At 38.5% G+C, this 19,823-nt stretch overlaps 3 protein-coding genes across 3 annotated transcripts in view; 2 read left to right on the forward strand and 1 right to left on the reverse strand.

Moving 5' to 3' along the window:
• Positions 1-2,765, forward strand: part of sema3fa (sema domain, immunoglobulin domain (Ig), short basic domain, secreted, (semaphorin) 3Fa) — a 50,381-nt gene extending 47,616 nt beyond the window's left edge. The window contains 1 exon segment of the mRNA XM_079682184.1: positions 449-2,765. Coding sequence (XP_079538310.1) covers positions 449-877 — 429 coding nt within the window. The 3' untranslated portion in view covers positions 878-2,765.
• A 1,453-nt stretch (positions 2,766-4,218) lies between these two features.
• Positions 4,219-6,897, forward strand: gnat1 (guanine nucleotide binding protein (G protein), alpha transducing activity polypeptide 1; the record flags this gene model as incomplete). Its single annotated transcript, XM_079682183.1, has 9 exons — positions 4,219-4,324; positions 5,057-5,099; positions 5,183-5,324; positions 5,427-5,584; positions 5,775-5,903; positions 6,013-6,142; positions 6,264-6,417; positions 6,509-6,725; positions 6,816-6,897. The coding sequence occupies 8 exons, from the start codon at positions 4,219-4,221 to the stop codon at positions 6,697-6,699; spliced, it is 1,053 nt and encodes a 350-aa protein (XP_079538309.1). The 3' UTR covers positions 6,700-6,725; positions 6,816-6,897.
• A 676-nt stretch (positions 6,898-7,573) lies between these two features.
• edem1 (ER degradation enhancer, mannosidase alpha-like 1) lies at positions 7,574-17,163 on the reverse strand. The gene is made up of 12 exons (XM_079683045.1): positions 16,544-17,163; positions 15,208-15,280; positions 14,499-14,602; positions 13,783-13,954; positions 12,780-12,963; positions 12,483-12,657; positions 11,517-11,637; positions 11,255-11,425; positions 11,091-11,164; positions 10,881-10,977; positions 10,093-10,281; positions 7,574-9,610 (listed from the first exon to the last, which is right to left on the reverse strand). The coding sequence occupies exons 1-12, from the start codon at positions 17,011-17,013 to the stop codon at positions 9,521-9,523; spliced, it is 1,920 nt and encodes a 639-aa protein (XP_079539171.1). The 5' UTR covers positions 17,014-17,163; the 3' UTR covers positions 7,574-9,520.
• Positions 17,164-19,823: the final 2,660 nt, after the last annotated feature.

A 19,823-nucleotide genomic window follows, 5' to 3' on the forward strand; every position in this document is an offset into this window, starting at 1 on the left:
AGTCGAGAACTATACTGAGTATCATTTTGAACTTCTTTCCCCGAGTATTTTTCCAATTCCGGCAACTTAGTACTTTTTTGCCACCATAAGTAAGAGGCATATATTGCTCTTTTTAATTCACTGCATTCAACATGTTGATTATGTTACTCTGAAGACTAAGATCCAGTTTAATAATACAATATATAATCAACAAATCATTTATTAAGTATTGTTATAGTCTTAGTTAAACTTGATTGATCCATTGGTAACATATCGTTTAAAAAAAAAATAAGCTTAACCTTTACTAGCTGCAACATTTGTGTGATGAACTAATTTATTTAACCTATAATTGTAATCCAATATTATATCACAGTATTTGTACACCATTTAAAGCAGTTATAGTTTTGTTTCAAGTAAGTGAATACATTACTTAAACATCACATTCAACATCTTAAAAATGATTTTACAGATCCGCTCAGAGGGTCGCATCCTAAAAACGGAGGAAGGTCTCCTGATCCGCTCTCTGCAGTCCTCTGACAGCGGCATCTACCAGTGCACGTCCACAGAGAAGAACTTCAAACACACGCTCGTCAAACTGCAGCTCGTGGTCCTCTCCAGTCGCACGGTCAACAACGTGTTGGTGGATACGGGCAGCCCGGCCCTCCCCCCCCTGCAGTCCAGCGCCTGGACTCCGAGTGCCGGTCAGTATAAGGACCTGCTGACCATCCTGAGCCAGCCGGAGATGGGCCTGATCAACCAGTACTGCCAGGATTACTGGCAGCTCGGAGACGTCAGCCTCGGGGAGAACAAAGCCAAAAACCTGAAGGAGCTGAAAGAGCAGAAGAAGCCTCGCAACCGTCGGCATCATGATGAGCTAACAACTCCATCTGAGACATGAGGAGCTAGATACACAACTCATCGTCCTACAGTCTACCTGCTCACTCCTGAAACACTGCATCCCTCCATTCAGGGGATTAACTCCAGTTAGAAAGCTGATTATAACGGACAAGACAGAAACTGCAACCAGAAGCAACAGCATCAAACTGTTTCTACGTAACTGTTGGAACAAAAATACACAATATTTATTGTAGGTTGTAAAAAGTAATTCTTTGTACCTATCTAGTTTTTTTTTGTGAATAGGTAAATTTGTGCAAATATTGTTGTTATTATAATATTATTGTTAGTGTTATTGTTTATTACGATGTGTTATTATGTTGAGAATATCTTTATGTTTGGTGTTTTTGAGAAACAGCAACAATAAGCCAGGACTTTGGGAGGATCCACACATGGACAAGGACCGATGAACTAGAAACTGTTACAGGTGACCATGTTGGATCACCTGACTGCTGGCAGTATTCATTGTTTCAGCTGGAAGTCGAGGCGCTGGTTCAGTGAAATCAAACTTCCCTAAACTTCTTCACCAGAACCATCTACTGTATATCAGACAGTTTTTTTTTTACTGCAAAAACAAGCTGTGGACATACTGATAATGGCATTTCTTGGGACAGGCAATGATAAAAAGAAATGACGACAGTGAGACTTCAGCTGAGATAACATGTCGCACACATAAAGTAAGACGTCTCTCCGTTCCTGTCTGTGGTCCAGCCTGGCCTCAGGTTATGGAGTTACATCATCCACCCAAATACTTCAGAAAATCAGTTGCTGCCAAGTGTTTGTTTTGTTTGTATGTGAATATCACATCTCAATGTTGTATCCTTAACAAACGTGATCTTTGTGATAAGCTGTTTTTTGGAGGAAAAGGGTCCTTTAACGACTAAAAATATAACATTGCCTTTTCTATTCTCTTCTGAGAAAAGAAATTCCAGCAGGCAGCTATATGTGACTTTGTGACAGTTTGTGATAAAAACATTTTTAGAGACAGCACCTTCTGTTGCCAAACAAACGGTAAATATTTCACTTGTATCTGTGGCATATGCAGTATATTCATATAAGAAAGAGCATGTCATTTGTATGCTCAAAGGTTGTTTTTCTTTAGCTCCTAATGAATCTAAAGTTTCCATTCCTGCCAGTTTCATTCTAGATAAGGATTTCACAAAGTGAATATTAATCATGTAATCAGTCTATACTTTATATTTGATTACAACAACAAAAATGCCGAATGCAGAGCTCTGAAATGAGCATTTTATTGCTTCTGTATTTTCTTCTGTATTTTCATTTGAACTGGTTAACAACACAGCGCTCCTTTTTTATCAGTCATGCAGTGCCATCCTGCTTTCATATGTGCCACAGACCTAATATAAAACTTCCATACAGTGAAATAAAAAAAAGTGTCACAAGAACAACTCCAAGCTGTTCACCACATAACCTGAAGAGAAACGCGTAACAAAATCTTCAGAAGGTGGCTTTTCATTGTGCATGGCATGTACAGTGTAATGTATATGGTATTTGTCTAAAATGCTATGTTGCTGTGGATGTCAGTGAATGTCTTTCTCGTTGTGGGAATATGGAAACACTATCAGAAGATGCTGAAAGATAATGATTTTAAATTCTCTCTTTCTCTGTTTCTCTCTCTTTCTCTCTATGTACGTCTCTTAGTCTCCCTTTTTTCTCTCTCTCTCTCTCTTCTCAGAAATGTGCATATTTCAAACATGTGCATTCATTTTTTTTCTCTGTTTGGCAGACTTTGCTCGGGGTCATTGAGGTAGAGTAATGTATGATATAATGCACAGTTGATGTTATTTTAATGACTTGTAAAAAAAAGTACTATCTTTTCTTCCTCATCAATGTTGCTGACTAATAAATTAAAGCTCTATATTTTATAATAACAGAGGTTCTGTTCTGTTTGAAATATAGTCTGCAGGCCCTTTTGTGTGATATGTAAAGACATTGATCGTTGTTTTACTGATTTGCAGTGGTGAAAGTATACAGATCCTTTAAATAAGTCAAAAGTAGCAGTACCACAGTGTAAAATACTTCATTTCAAGTAAAGGTCCTCCCTTAGTTAGAAATGTTGCTTACTGTAAATAAAAGTATTCTCAGCAAAATGTTCTTAATTAAAACGTAAAAGTACACAATGCAGAAAATGTATTATTTGATGTTCATACTATTTCACGTATTATCAATATTATTATTATGTATTTGTTCATTTAAATGAATGGAGTAAAACTGGAGCAACACGTACAGTAGTAACCTTTGGAATGGAACATAGTATGATGAAGTTACATGCAAAGTAAATATTCGAAAGAAGAACAAGTACTTGAAATGCTTGCAATATTTGACTTAATGTAGTTGCGTTGCTTCACGGCTGAGCTGCAGCAGTGTTTTCATTCACAGAAGTGACTCGGGATCTTGAGCAATGTTGACTCCACAAAAGAGTCAACAAGAAAAGTTAAATATATAATGATCAACTTAATGCACTACTTAAACAAAACATATTTTTTAACAAATAGGAAAGTTGGAATACACTGTGAAAGCTCACATACTGCACATGCATGAATACATAATTGAAAGTGAGTAGATTAGTATCCTTAACCAGCTTCAGATTTAGGTCAATGAAATCTGTCAGATGAAACTGCAAAGCTCTGTAAGCTATGCAGGGCTAACCCAGCAGTCTGTATTACCCTAAAATAAATGTCATGTTGTCTTTCTTTTTGTTTTCGACTGAGAGGTGAGAGGTCTTTTTCTTTTTTTTCAGGGGCCCAAACTTGCTGTATGTTATAGTGTGTGTAGCATACGGCAGTTAGTTTTGTTGTAATTCCTCTATTCAACCACTTTGAAAACACTATACACTCAGGACCACACTAAGTCACACATTCTTATTTTGGTCGTGATGTGATTAATTAGTTTGGAAAGCTGAGTTTCCATAGCTAAGCACACTCAACACCAAATTATTTTACTTCACATGCTTCTCTTTTAAAGGCGCCTAAGAACTGCATAGAGAGATAAGCACTTGAGCCGATGTTCATCTTCCGCTGACACAGCAATGTCACCCTAAAGGTTAGATCAGTCCTACACTGATGTATGTCTGCTTCTCCTCACACCTTTGGATTCCCTAAAAGACTCCTGTCCTTGTGCTCCATTGGCCATTGGGGGTCAGGTGAGCAGAGGATGCCCGAAATCCTCTCCTAAGACGAGAACACTCAAACAGTCTCCAGTGTTCTCCAGTGCTGACGGCAGTTGACAAAACTGTTGAGATAGTAGGCAATCATCTTGGACCAACTTTCATTTTTTCCTGACACTTGGCTTTGAGCAGAGGGGCCCAAGCAGGGAAAAGGCAGGATGGGGGCTGGAGCGAGCGCCGAGGATAAACACTCCAGGGAGCTGGAGAAGAAGCTGAAGGAGGATGCCGACATGGATGCGAGAACTGTCAAGCTGCTACTGCTAGGTAAAGATGATCGAGATGGATTCAATAACAGGGACCCTAATCATTAGGGTTAAACACATGTACGGGACAAATAAAGGCCCCATGGTGAGGCTATTTATACCTAGAGATATAGTAAACATATCTATTTATGGGATTTAATTGTAGGTGGTGCATTACTTCGTCCGTTGTAAAATGTTTGGTTTGGTCTCTCATACGTTCAAGTTATCAACACAGAAAGACCTTGTTGACTGAAGTGTGTTATGAATAGATCCTTTTAATCTGGATTACCTTTACATACTTACTAAAGTGCATGGTGCTTGTGGTGAAAACAAGCAGCATGTTTGAGTAAAGTAAAGGCTTATTAACCGGTGTCATTGGATTGCTTAGACACTTTATTAATCATTCAATCCAATCCCCTGTTAATCCTGAAACAACAGGTCTCCAACACAAAGAGATTAACTCTGAAGGACACAGATACAATACCGCCTAACTAAGTACTGTACAATGACCCTCATACATCATATAATCAAACAGGACATTTTTATTTAAGGACCAATACATTTATCAATGCCAAGACTATAGTGCTAAAGTCTGGCATGTAGTGCCTCCTCTTACATGAACGTAACCCACAATCATGATTAAGAAGAATTACCAAATCCTCATAAATGTTCGAATAAAGTTTCCAATAAATGCATTTTTTTTTTTTATTTCATCGGAATAACTAAATGTTATGTCTTTTCTACTTTCATCTAGGCGCTGGAGAATCAGGCAAAAGCACTATCGTCAAACAGATGAAGTAACATTTTTGACTTTTGCACTAAAGCAATGTCTCGTTTTTTTCTCTATGAGACTGTAAATCATTCTGTATTTTCTCTTCAGAATTATCCACAAAGACGGCTACTCACTTGAAGAATGCATGGAGTTCGTTGTCATCATCTACAGCAACACCCTGCAGTCTATGATGGCCATTGTGAAGGCCATGGGCACATTCAATATTAGCTTTGGCCACTCTGATCAGCAGGTAACAGCTAAAATATACATTTGCATAAATTGGGTTTATGTTTGCAGCAGACTGCTTAACATACACTGTGTTCGTCCCTGTCCCCTTGCATCCGTCCTGCAGGATGATGCCAGGAAACTCATGCATCTTGCAGACACCATTGAGGAAGGCTCCATGCCCAAAGAGTTAGCGGACATTATTATTCGCCTATGGAACGACTCTGGCATACAAGTGTGCTTCGAACGAGCCTCAGAGTATCAGCTCAACGACTCCGCTGGATAGTAAGAGATCACCAAACTGAGATTGTTGTATTACTCAGATTAAATACAAAAGCAAAAAATCTGACAACATAACTTTAACATAAGGCTTTATGTTGATATTCAGCCGCCCTGCTCTCTAAATAATAATAATAATAATGAATATTGCTCGACCACCACATTGGAGTTTGCTATCAATGTTGTTTTCCCTCAGCTACCTGAATGACTTGGAGCGCCTGGTCCAACCAGGCTACGTGCCCACTGAGCAGGATGTGCTGCGATCAAGAGTGAAGACCACTGGTATCATCGAGACCACGTTTTCCTTCAAAGATCTGCATTTCAGGTGAAGCAGTGCAGCATTTCCCACAAGGATGGCAACAATAATTCATTGGCAGTGGTAAAAGTGTGCTGGATTGCAATCATAAAGATAATGTGTTTCTGTTTCCTTGCAGAATGTTTGATGTGGGGGGCCAGAGGTCAGAGAGGAAGAAATGGATCCACTGTTTTGAGGGTGTGACCTGTATCATCTTCATTGGTGCTTTAAGCGCCTTTGATATGGTCCTGGTGGAGGATGATGAAGTGGTATGATAACAGTAATATCTCACACATATTCTATAGGACACTATTTGTTTCTTTTTGGGGAAAATCAACAGCTGGCTATTTCAATGGGTCTTTCTTCTGTCTTTGTGTCAAACATTTTCAGAATCGAATGCACGAGAGTCTGCATTTGTTCAACAGTATCTGCAACCACCGCTATTTTATCGCAACCTCCATTGTACTCTTCCTCAACAAGAAAGACGTGTTTGTTGAGAAGATCAAGAAAGCTCATCTCAGCATGTGCTTCCCTGAATACGATGGTGAGATGGATTAAACACAGAATTTGAGGCATATTGAAACGTGACAAACTGATTAAAAGTGCTCGTTTATTTTTATGTATTTTTCACCAAGGCCCCAATACTTATGAGGATGCTGGTTTATACATCAAAATGCAGTTTTTGGACCTGAACCTGCGGAAAGACATAAAAGAAATCTACTCTCACATGACCTGTGCCACAGACACAGAGAACGTCAAGTTTGTGTTTGACGCCGTGACCGACATCATCATCAAAGAAAACCTGAAGGATTGTGGTCTCTTCTAAAAGCCAGGCTGAGAAACACAATGAAGGTGAGGTACGTTTGCTCTGTATTGTGAAAGTGTTCCAGAGTCTCTTTTGGACCAGCTTATAAGCAGTGTCACTTTCTTTCTTTTTTACAGGGTGATGCAGCCCTGTTACATTCCACAAATCCCCTCTGCATTCAAACTGAAGCCTGAAAATGAAAACTGTTCTCTATATCCATCAAACACACAAACAAATCAATTCACTGTGTTCAAAACTAAGTTGTAGCTTTGACCAACGACTTAGACGAGAAGACAGCTCTCCAGTCAGAAAATCATGTGCAGATTTCAGATGAGTTACATTTTTCTTTCTGTATTTTGACTTTTTGCCTGAATCTCTTGAGATTGTCTATTCAATATGTTGTTAAGAAATCCAAAGCGTATAGTTCTGCATAAAATGAAGGATGTAAAATAAAAAGCTGTCGGTCCAATGCACCGGTGTTGCAATACCTGGTCAGAAAACAGACAGAAAGTCCCTCCAGATGCAGATTTTTCCAAAACTAGTGGCTTTTATGTACAGGAACTCTGCGGCACAATCTGAGTCACAGTTCAAACAGGTTAACAATTTTTTTTTTTTAAGTTAAGAGTTAGATCATATGATATTGAAATAGTTGGAAAGGGCTAGTGTACATAATTAAACTGTTTTCTAATGGGAAATTCATGAAGTGTGTTGAAACCATGTGGATTTGTAACACTGCTGAATGGAAGCCTAGCTGTCATACACTTCAACCTTAAAATTACTGTCTAAAAGACCAATGTTTGTAAACTCTAAAAGCTTCATCATTAAACCTATTAAAGCTTCTGTAGAAAACTGAGTTGTTTTCCATTTTTCACAAATAAAAACCAACACAGAAATGTCTTGTTCATAATCGGTCTTTTATTAGTTTCACAGAATGTTTCAGTTTCATTTTCAACAATTATTAAACAACTATTATTCCGAATGGAAGAGCTTCTACCTTTTAATAATATTATAGTTTGACATTTTGGATAAAACATTATAGTTTGATTTTGTTGAGAAAGTTTGCTGAGAACTTCAATAATATGTTAGGCAAATTCCACAATACAGCCGACAGCTGGTTACTGCTGTAGCTTAGCACAAAGACTGACTGTCCACTTGTAATACAAAAAATCATCTCTAATGCTCTCTAGTTACTACATACAATATCTAGATTGTTTGTAGGCTACCAGATTAATTTCCATCAATTTGTATGTCTTGAGCTAATCCAAACTAACACCATACGTCTGAACAGAGCATCAGCGTGCCAGATTCCTGCAGGACCTGCTTATTTATCTGTTATTTCTGAGCCACAAACAGATGTGGATTTTGATGCTTCCAACTCATTTGTAGAACACTAGCAAGAAAAGTGAACTCTCAAAATGTTACAATCTTTTTTAAATATACTGAAACAAAGGGGTGATGTCAGCTAATTAAAAATAATTCACTCCTATAGCAAACACTTGAGAATATAAACAGCTGTCTCCCAAAGCCAGAAGAAAGATGCCGATGCTACGATGTTATCGAGCCATGCCGCCTGCAGCTCTGCTGAGCAGACACTCTGCATGTTTGGCACAAGATGTCCAGGAGGGATACATGAGTAGAGCTGTTAAGGAATCAAACGTCACACACTTTTCTTTGTGTGGAAAAATAATGAATATTCACAGTAACTGTACTTCAGTTTGTTGTGTTCATTTGTTGACCTCAGAAAAACCAAGTTGGAAGATTTGCAATATAAATTAAATACCAAAAGACTATCCTAAGACATTAAGCAACAACAATTTAAGAAAGTTTTATTTTTCTAAGAAAGCAATCCTTGATTTAAGTGTTTCCGTTAAACCCTGAGTTCTTACCACATGATAATTAATAGGCATTATGATGTGCAATTATGAAACAGAACGAACAAAAAGCTAATTCCATCTACAATAATCTCTGCAGGAGAGTCTGTGAACTAAAGATGGCTGACATTAAAAAAAGACACCATATGGCTTGTTTGTGTATTTAAAAAAGAAAGAGCTAAATGTCATGATAATTAGTGTAAAACTGTACATACACATGGAATGACATATTGTGCAATATCAACAATGGCTTCAAAGAATACTTGACAATGGTATCCACCAAAACATTTGCTGCATTCAGGAAGACCATGGAAAAACTGAAGGCACTTTAAAAACTGCGAGATTCATCCTGAGCCTCTCTCTCTGTCAATGACTGTGAACGAGCAGCCCTTATTTAAAAGCACGCGTCTAGTCTAGAGGATATTTGCCAAGGAGGCACTAATCATCATGTTGAGAGAGATATTCTAGGAGGTGAGTGGCTTAATATTTTACATACGTGTGGCTAGATGGCACTTTAACCCAAAACACATCATGACTCACAGCTCAGCTGTTATTTCAAATATGCATACAATCACACACACACATTTACACACTCATACCTGAACCAATCCCTAAAAAAGACAAAAAACAAACCAGTAATTCTAAAATCCACTTTTGAGGTTTGTCACCAGGCAATAAGTGACTAAGCATGACTCCTCATCTTCCAGCAAAAAAGTTGTTCACAGTTGTCGACCACATGCTCCTTCACCAAAGAGCGGAAACACCCACACACACTTTAAAGAAATACAGCAAGTGATCCATCTGATTTCTCAGGTTTCCCTTAGTGTCAGTTTCCTGTCTGGATCCAGAGCAGTGGAACAAATGGGACGAGGATTTGGACCAACAGTGGATCCTCTTTAACCTCACCTGCGCCTGAGGGGGGGTGAACTGAAGGCCTGTTTATGTAAAAGTCACTGAATGCATCTTCTCACTCAGAAAAGTCCCACCATGTGATCAATCTGCCTCATGTACACACTCTTTAACGGCAGAGTGTACCGTCGCTCCTCTGGGATCCTGTTGCACTGAGAGTGAAAAAGAAGAAGGTAGCTATATGATGGCCGTGATACAGAAAAAGGAGGACATTTTTTTCCCCCTCTATTTATAGAATCCATTTAAAGTTCAATTGCCGAGAATTAAGTTGAACTCTCAGTTTATGATCTAATGCTAGTATCTTTCTTTATTAGCTTTCTCATTTTATTTGTATCTGCACTGTCCCTTTGCTATTGTAACACACTTCTGCACTCTGGGACACATAAGGGAGACCTAATTCTGATTCTAATTATGACAATACTTTAAATTAATATTTGTATTCCTCCCTTGCAATAATATTTAAAGTATGAATTTACTCTCTTACTTCGATTTTATTCTCGACATTTTCACTTTATTCTCATGCAATTAACCCTGGCTCTAATACTCTTTTCTAAGAAAGAACTCTTAATACATTTTAAGTCAAGAACGACGCTGAAAATAGTGAATAGTGGGTTGGGTGAAGATGATTCCTTACATTGCTGTTGTTGCTCGGTGGTGGTTTCCGGTTGATTGGCTTTTGCTCGGCCAGCACTGCCTCTTCACAAGGAAACTCATCATCCCACTGTTTCTCCCTGAAGCGCTTATCTATAGGCACAATGTGACCCTCTGTGGTGAAGATGTACTTGTTATCGGATTTGTGAAGTGGGTTGTCCTCGTCAAACAGCTGCAACGAAAGATAGAGATTGTTGTCTATAGGACCAAAAGAGGGCGACGGGGGAATGACATTCATAGTGTGGAAACATGTAGAGGGAATGCTATGGTGTTCTCAGTAACGCATTTTTTAAAACAAATCATTTCTCTAATGCTCTCTTGGTATTAGATACAACATATGGATTGTTTGTAGGCTACCAGATCAATTCCTATCAATTTTTATGTCTTGAGCTAATCCAAACTAACACCATACATCTGAACAGAGCATCAGCGTGCCAGCTTCCTGCAGGACCTGCTTATTTATCTGCTATTTGAGCCACAAACAGATGTGAATTGTGATGCTTCCAACTCATTCCTCGAACAACAATGGCATCAATTGGTATTTTTCTGTTTTCAGTTTGTCAAGTATTTACATGAAAATACCACTAGGTTTGAGGATGCTAAAATTGGAAATTGTGAAAGAATTTACATCAATTGCAGCAATAATTTAAAATCTAAGAATATTACGAAATGTGGTTGCGGTTAAAAAATAGTACCACTCACTTGCACTCAAGTCTTTAAAGTCTTTATTTCAATAGCTTCTTATCAAAATAACATTCAGCTGTAACTCACCAGGTAAAGGTATTTGCACGTCTCACTGAGGAAGAAGCTCTCCATGCGATCCTCTTTGGATTTGTCCACAACATGGTGGAGAGTGGCATACCCACATCTGCAAATCAGCTAAAAGTATCAAAGCATTGTAAACCTCAAACAAATAAAATAATATATATGTATGTGTCTATATTGTTAATATTGTATAGAGTATATCTTTTTGTTACACACTTGACTTTGGCATTTTTCTCAAGGCTCTGAAGAATATCCATTCCAACATGCAAATAAAAAGGATTTTTGGTCGCCTGTCGGGAAGAGAAGAAGAATAACTTTTGAGTGAAGTATAACAAACCACCGCCACCAATGCTGCGTTACAACAGGCAAGTAAATGTTACCTGGTACAGCAGATATGTTGACTCCACCAGCTCCGGTCTCAGAGGATAGAAGAGCACATCGGGCGCCTGCAGCTGCCAGTTGTATCTCTCCGGCAGAGCCCCAAAGCGTTTCCAGATGGCATAGTAGAAGGCGTGCAGGCAGATTGCATTATCAACATCCCCATTCAGCACCTACAACACCCACAACAACACCTAACTTTAGTTGTTGCAACAACACATATTTTAGACTGATATATAAGACCTGGCAAAGCTGTAATCTCACCTGCAGCCCAGGAAAGAAGGCCTGAAGGGAGTCGATCCAGGTGTTCATTATCTCACCACTAAACATGTTGACGTTGACATAAAGAGGCGGGTCGCCCTCTCCTTCATTACATGACTCTCTCCTGGAGAAACACAGAGCCAGAAAAGGGGTTCTCAATTTGTCCTATTAAGCATGGAACTACATCACAATGATGCCACATTTATCCTTGGCAACGAAATTGCGTTTCACTATATTATTCTGATCCAATGTATCAAAATGTGCTATTTGAACTACTAAAATATGTATTAAAACATACTTTATAACTTTGCTTTACATTTTGTTAAGAAAACATGATTTATTCAATCACAGATAGGACACACTTTTTTTTAATTAACATCCTTTTTGTTTGAAAAACAAGACAAAGGACAATCATAAATAAGATCATCATAAAGCATATATTTGTATAGCATCAACGGTAAGTCTGTTCTTTCTTACTTTACCTGTGTTTTTTTTTAGTCAGGCTCTATTTTTCACTTCTCTATGATAACAACTTGTGTGAGGATGCTCAGAATTATACAGATAATAGAAATTCATCAGGATCGTATTTCTAAATTGTGTATGATTGCTTTTATCATCAATATCCTAATCATATGTTTTTACTGTAGATTAGAATGGCCCACACTGCAACAGCTTCATTCTGCCACTGACCAGCTAAACTAGATTGGTTTAGGTTATGTTCATTGCTCAATGGCAACTCAGTGGTGGAGTAAGTGTCAGGATTCCTAATTCAGCTTTCCACATCCTCCAGCAAGACAAGCAACACTGGAAACTATGAGCAGTTTTATTTTCTCTTTGTTTTGCCACTTATGGATAGAGATTCATGTAAATAGCTGAGATAGTTACTGCTTTCAAAACCAACTTCTTGTGAAGCTCCCTAAAGCCACCAACACTCAAATGCACACGTGTCACATTCAGTGTGAGACTCACCCTCTCCTCATGTGGTTCTGAATGCTCTCGTAAGAATCTTGGAACATCCTATGGTCCTCTTTTTCACCAAAAAGGATGTATGATTTGAGCAGATACTCATAGAAGGAGTCCATACCAGCTCCCAGACCACTCTGCTTGCCAACCCACTGACCTGTTTGGATATTTACTACATTCCCTGGAGAAGAACAATGATGTATTATTATAGGCATCATGTTTAAATGTAGTAGACCCAACCATGCTGGATAGAAACTTTAGAAATAAAGGAGAAAACGTTTTTTCTTGCCAGTGCTTGCTTACCTAGCAGACCGGTCTCGTTGCTCCTCAGGCTCCACAGCGCTCTGACGGCTCGCCTGGCCACCCACTCAAATGTGGAGTCTCCAATTAAGCGACTTAAAATCCCAAACTCCACCAGCAGGGAGCCGGCTCCTGCAGTGCAGGTCTCATTGATGCTATCAGGAGGAACGCCAGTCTTCAGGTTCACCTGCATTTTAATGGAGACACAAATGAATCAAGATGATGAGTGTCATTTCAAGCTTCAAGGCTTTTATTGCCATGTGTGCATAGCTACAGCAGTGTAGGTATGACAATGAAAACCTTAGGTCACAGGCTCCTCCAACAGTGCTAGAAACTGCGCAGAATAGTCTACATTAATTGGAAAATTGATATATTATATATATATGAGTTGCAAACAGATGAATGTTATGTATGTTCTTTCAAAAGTTCAAGTGTTTAACATTCGTATGGCCTGTGGGATGAAAGTGTCCCTGACTCTGGTGGTTTTAGACCTCATGCTGCTCATTCATTCTTTCAGTGTGGTTTGTGGGGGGGTCATGCTACTTCACTCACATGATACCTACTTTAGGTAGCTTGATCATGACTGTTCATGTAACTTTTCTGTGTATACTTTGGGGTTGCACAATTATTGGAGATGTTATTGGAATATCAGTATGGACGTGCAATATCCAATCGCAGTAAGTACAGTATTTGGCAGGTATATATAAAAATATCATTTATTATGTGTATTGTGGTGCTGCAGAGAACTCAGGGCCTACAAACAGTATTCTAATGGCTTAATGAAAGATCCTTACTCGGTTCATATCCTCTAAAATTATATTTGAACATATTCTTTATTGATGATGTGAATCATTTACCAATAATTGTCTTTCTTACATCACAAATCCTATCAGAATTGGAATATTTATCAAAACAATAAAAACTATTTTGTTTTACAAATGGTGCAGCCCTGTCACACCATCAGGTAACATTTAAACAGTCATTTTAATTTTCCGGTCTCACTCACCCTGGGGTAAGGGATGCCTGTGAGGGTGTTCTCAAAGGCCGGCAGCAAGCGGACAGCCAGGTCATGAGCCAAGTGAAGAAGCTCATTATCGTAACCCTCATAGTCGACCTTTCCAAACGGATGTTTGGGGTCAGTCAGCAAGATGTGAGACGAGATAAGGCTTCCCAGGATCCTTCAAGGGAAAAGACAAATATAAAATCGGGATTCAACACAGAAAGAGATTATGAAAAAGAAGATAAAAAATGTATTTTCTTATATCATGCTTTTACAATTAAAGGTGACGTATTGATGGCTCTGTTTCTAAAGTTTAAACATTGAAGACATTTTAATTTTAGTGTAACCTTATTGAATACATAAAGAAAATCAATCTACGATACGATAATACTCTAATGATCAATCTGAAATTTGACTTGCATCACAGCAGCTCCATTTGTAACATCAACATGGATAAATATCAAGACATAATACACGAACAAAATCTAATCAATCTGAAATGGTAATTTCAGTTTAGTGTAGTTCTGGGTTTTTAGTCTTACAACATTTGTGTATTTTAACCTTGCCTTTTTTAATAATAAAATAGCTTTAGGAGGTTTTATACTGAAATCTAAAACACCTAAAAAGCAAATAATGCTCTTTTGTGTTGAATTAAGAATCAGACCTGACCTACAGCATGCTAGGCAGAATCTGTACAAGTCTTAAAATAGAAACATTTGTACCTGATGTTTGCCTCAAAAACTTGCACGGTTGAGTCCTTGTCAAAAGATACAGTATCTATAACCAGCTTGACAGCTTTCTGGAACTCGGTCACATTTCCGAGCACCTGTAGAGAAACACAACATTATGTAACCACAGTATACTGTATGAACAGAACTCTTTAAACATACCTACTGAATGACTTTCAGACATTCTATTTTTATCATTGTGGATGGCAACTATTGTAAAAAAGCTCAAATTATTAATGTTAGCCATCAAGTTAGAACTCCATAAAAATAGTTAGTTTATTTAACTGTGAATGAACAGAGAAAAGATGGTTGTACTTTAGAAGTCCCCATGTAATGTCAGTTTTAGGGCTGACACACTGACACACAATTGTGGCAGAAAACACATCACTTACACACAGGAAGAGCTAACCACTGTGCCACCAAATGTAGTCCAAAACACAGGTTTATGAAAAACAGGTGTTGTTATAACCACGGGGGAAAACATTTTGTACTATATCAATTCCTTTAAGCTGCTTTATTATTACCTAATTAAAAGGATTATATTATCATTTGCCAGTACTAATTACTGGGTCAAATTGTTTTTATCATCCTGCACTGATTCTATTTCTGTTTTCGAGTCTTGTCGGTGAGAAAGCAATGAGAAAGAAACACTCTGCTGACTTTGCAGTGTACTACTGTAATACATTAAGACAGTAAACCTTACCAGCAGGGTGTCCAAGGTGTCAATCAGAGTAAGGGAGTAATTCCCTAAGACGTCATTTATGTTGATGTTGGAGCTGAAATTAAAGAAGTGAAACAGACATAATGGTGTCATGGCAAAAGAGAACCAAATAATTAACTGACGATAAAAACAGAGAGTAAATCTTCAATTCAACGAGGAAAGGTGTGTTTTTACATCTGTGATGGAAACTTCTTTTTTGTCAATCACATACCAATGGTACACACATTTAAGTAAAACATGCATCCTCATAGAGAAGAGTTTGATTAAAACCTGCATGTTGTTCTCTAATTTGTAGAAACAAATACAGACCTGCATTTTACATGTCAAATTAGCATCTGTTAAAACATGAGGTAATTTAACATACATGTCTTTTTTTCTATTCCACACGTTTTAATCCTAACTGGATTAGTATCACATTGTATAGAAACCGGACAACAGTTGAATCCGAAAGGCTCAGATAAAAGAGGGGGAATTAAACTTTTGGAAGATATTGGAATTCTAGTCTTTGTTTCAATTTTAAAAAAAATAAAAAAACATACAATGTGCATCTTTTAACTCCACTGAGCAAAGAAAAAAACTGGGTATTGGGCTTTAGAAATACTTTCAATGCTTTCTGAATTTATTCATCAGTTTTGTCTTAGGTTGAGTTTGATGTTTGAAAATCCCAAGTAGTTAATAAACAATGATCTTTATTTTATCTTTCAAGTCATTTTTACCAGAATATTTAATGGTTACAGCTTGACACGTTTTATATTTGCTGGTTTTCTATGACTTTTGAGGAAATAACCAGATAACGGTTAGTTTTACTTCTGGTTTTACTCAAATTTTATAGAGCAAACAATGAAATGATTACATATTGAGACGATAATACAAAATAACAGTTTATTGTAGCCCTTATGTTTGGTAGTTTTTTCCTTCTCCACATTCATTAGATTTCATATTTCCATTAAGCCTTAAAACTTAAATATATAAAGTGATAAAGATGATCAACAGAAACCCCCTAGACCCCATTAAGATCCCTTTAGTGATTGCTGGATCCCAGCTTGGGACATACTGGACTGTTCCATATAAAAGTGTCTGAAACATAACCTGTTCATGACTGGGCAGCAGTGGACAGCAGGATTTAAAACATGATAATATGATAACAAAGTGCATGCAAATAGTACACTCTGCAGTGGACAGTTAGGATGCAAATGAGTGTCCTGCAGGCTGTACTGTGCAGGTGCCAGTCAGTTCAGGGTGTAACCAAATACTTTATTAAATTAAAGAACAAAATGAACCAGCCGGTGCAAACAGAGGACATCTTTAAATGACTCACGGGTTTAGCACGTCTGGTCCCCTTCCTTCACAGTCAATGGGATTCAGCTCGTCCTCGGGAAAAGCGTATTTCATGTAGTTGTCATACCCGAAATAAAACATTTCTTTGGCCATGTCCTTCATTTTTGCTTTCAGAGTGTCCGGGAAGGAGCTGTATCTGCGGGAGTACTCGTCCCTGTTGCTGTCGAAGAAGCTCAGGTAGGATCTCTCGGGAGACCCCTCTCCAACCTTTGCACAGGTGGTCGCCACCTCTTCATGTCTGTGGACATGTACTCGTTGAGACCACGAGTTACGCCTCGGGTCGGTCCCTTTTTCATCCCCGAATAACAAGTCTAATTTGTGTAGACTGAAGCTGAGTGGGAAGTTGAATCCCCAGCTAACGTTAGGACCGAGTCCAAAGGCTAGCCAAATAACACAGCTGAAGGAAAGTCTCAATACGACCAAACCAACAACTATTGACCTCCATTGCATATTTGCCCCGGGTCGATCTTAAAACGCATAATTTAAGTCCACACAAGTCAGAGGTAAGACGAATAAGACATATTCTGTTAGTCAGTCTATAGCTACAAGCACCGATGGTTTGTGGTGGTGATTCCGCCCATGTCTGTACACTTCCTGTCAACAGACCGGCGCCTCCCAAATCCTGAGCTGTGATTGGGTGTTCTCTCGTGACGTCATGCAACGAAGGTTTTGAATTCGTCCTATGATTGGTCACAGGGCTGTCAATCTCCTGGCTGCATTCCGTGGCAGACCTGACGTGTCTTAATAAACTTATGCACCAATAAGAAACAGCCACAAGTGAGACCTGTTCAGGGGCACAGAGCTTTGAAATCAAAACTTGGTTTTGGGTAGGTATTAGGCACATATTGCTCCTTACGTGCATAGGTTCAAGTATATAGTGTATATAAATATTAATGTGTCACTGATAATAATCCTTTATTGTGTAGGGTTCAAATATTTAGACACATCTAATGTTAATGCACTGTGGGAACCTTATTCTTGAAACGATCGTGTCAGTGAGGCTCCATAGAGTGAAGAGCCATCTTTACCCCACATTGTCAAAAAAAGGATAGCATGCACAATACTAAGGTCCTGGGACGAGCTCATTCTTAATATTTTGCAGTTGTTTCATGTTATGTATTGCACTAGTGGTAGCCTACTGTACTATTTGTTCGTCTAATATTAACGTCTAATATTTGACGAAAGGCGTATTTATAATTGTAACGTTCACTCCTTATGCAACTGGGGATGTAGCTCAGTGGTAGAGCGCATGCTTTGCATGTATGAGGCCCCGGGTTCAATCCCCGGCATCTCCACTCGTTTTGAAGTGGTTCAATCCGATGGGATTTGGCACCAGTACAAGTCCCAAATGCAGAACAAATCATTATCACCACAGACCCGTGACAGTGATAACTATGGAAGCCTCTTTGCGCCACAGGAAAAAAAATTAAAAAATCTCAATATATTGACTTAGCTATCTCAATATATTGACGACATGTTACTCTGCTGAGCAGCCTCAACGGCTTCTTCGCACGCTTTGAAGCCAGAATAGCCCACCTGCGCAGAAAACAACGCCTCCACCCAACGACCAGGCTATCTGTCTGTCCCCAAGCAGTGTGAGGAGCGTGTGTCTTTTACTTTAGATGAAAATAAGGTCCCACTCCCCAAGCCCCTCTGCAAAATATTTGGTTAAAAAGAACACAATAGTGCTTTAGGAGGAGATTCAGGTGATAAGGTGATAGGGTTACTTTGGTTGGTTATTGGGTAATGGTTACACAAGCACTCGTTTTTTATATATAATTGGATCAGGACAAAAAGTGAGCAAATATTTTTTAGGGGACACATGTTTATGTATAAAAGACATGAAAAAGTGGATTTTGCATAATAGGTTTCCTTTAACACGCCGCTGAGCTCACAGACGTTCTCACAGACATCTTCAACATCTTCCTGAGCCAGGCTGCTGTTCCCTCGTGCTTCAAGGTAACCACCATCAAACCTGTGGCGAAGAAGTCATCACCTTCCTGCTTCAATGACTACCGCCCCGTAGTGCTGTCTTCAACCATCATGAAGTGCTTTGAGAGGCTAGTCATGAAACAAATCAAATCTGACCTCCCCCCCTCTCTGGACCCATTTCAGTTTGCATACATTCTCAAAGATTTTGAAGTGACTGTTATTTTGTATATTGATTTTTGTGCTTTTATTTATGTCTTAATGTGTGCATATGTACAAATGCGTCTGTTGATTGTGGGTATATAATACTATTCTGCATAAGCAACGTTTTATTATGGAAATATTTGGCCTGCAGTAAGTCGTATTTGAGGCAATTATACAGAAGTTGTAAGTTTATAAGTATTTATACTACTATAAATCAATTAAATTAAAATTTTAAATAAATCAAATCAATTTCTGTTACGTGAATATGAAGGGAAGCTCGATACATTTGTGAATATCATTTTAGACTTCGATCTACAGTGGCTCTTCTATAAAAAAAAAAATGAATCCTTCTCTGCCAAGCGGCCATGTAGCCTACATTTAATCACCTATCAAAGAAAGATTTTTCCCCACAGGAATTAAGCTCTACCTGCAATATTCTGCCCCCTTGCTGGGTGTGCCTCAGGAGGCTTCATGCTGAAAATCGTTTCCAAAGCTCTTTCAAAATCACAGATGTTTGTCAATGACCTTATCACAGTCTTAAAACAAGGTTTTCTTAGCAGGTTATGCTGGCTCCCAAAGGTAAAAACATGCACTCAAGACTGAAGTTTGCACTGAAGGAGCCAGGAGTATTACACGTGCTGCTATTTAAACGTTTAAAAAACATGACAGGCCCCTAAGGAGGAAATATTCTAGCAACGTTTCTTTATTGATCCGTTAGTTCCTCACGATTCTTCTGTCAAGAGTATTAATAACTACTAAGATTTTTTTTTTCCTTCCCGTTTCTATGCTCATGCACACGTCTAGAATTCTCGGTATCAATCTCGATAGTGTGCTGATGCAAGCTTCACTGCCACCAGACAAGCTGTCCCGCATCAGAACAGCCATAATTACAATTCATGTTATTTATTTAGCGCTTTTCCAAGTGTTCAAAGCGCTCTACGTTATAGGGGAGAGTGGGGTAAGTTGAGCCATTTTTTAGTTGTGCTGTCCTCTAAGCAAGGAGAAATGACACATAGTAAAAATGAAAACACACACCTATAATTCAGGATGTCTCCTATCAATGGCAATGATAATAATTAATATTTGATCAACGGCAGTGAAAATATTACTTCTTTAAAAAAAAAAGT

This window comes from Notothenia rossii, assembly GCF_949606895.1.
Source record: "Notothenia rossii genome assembly, chromosome: 5".
Lineage (NCBI taxonomy): Eukaryota > Metazoa > Chordata > Actinopteri > Perciformes > Nototheniidae > Notothenia > Notothenia rossii.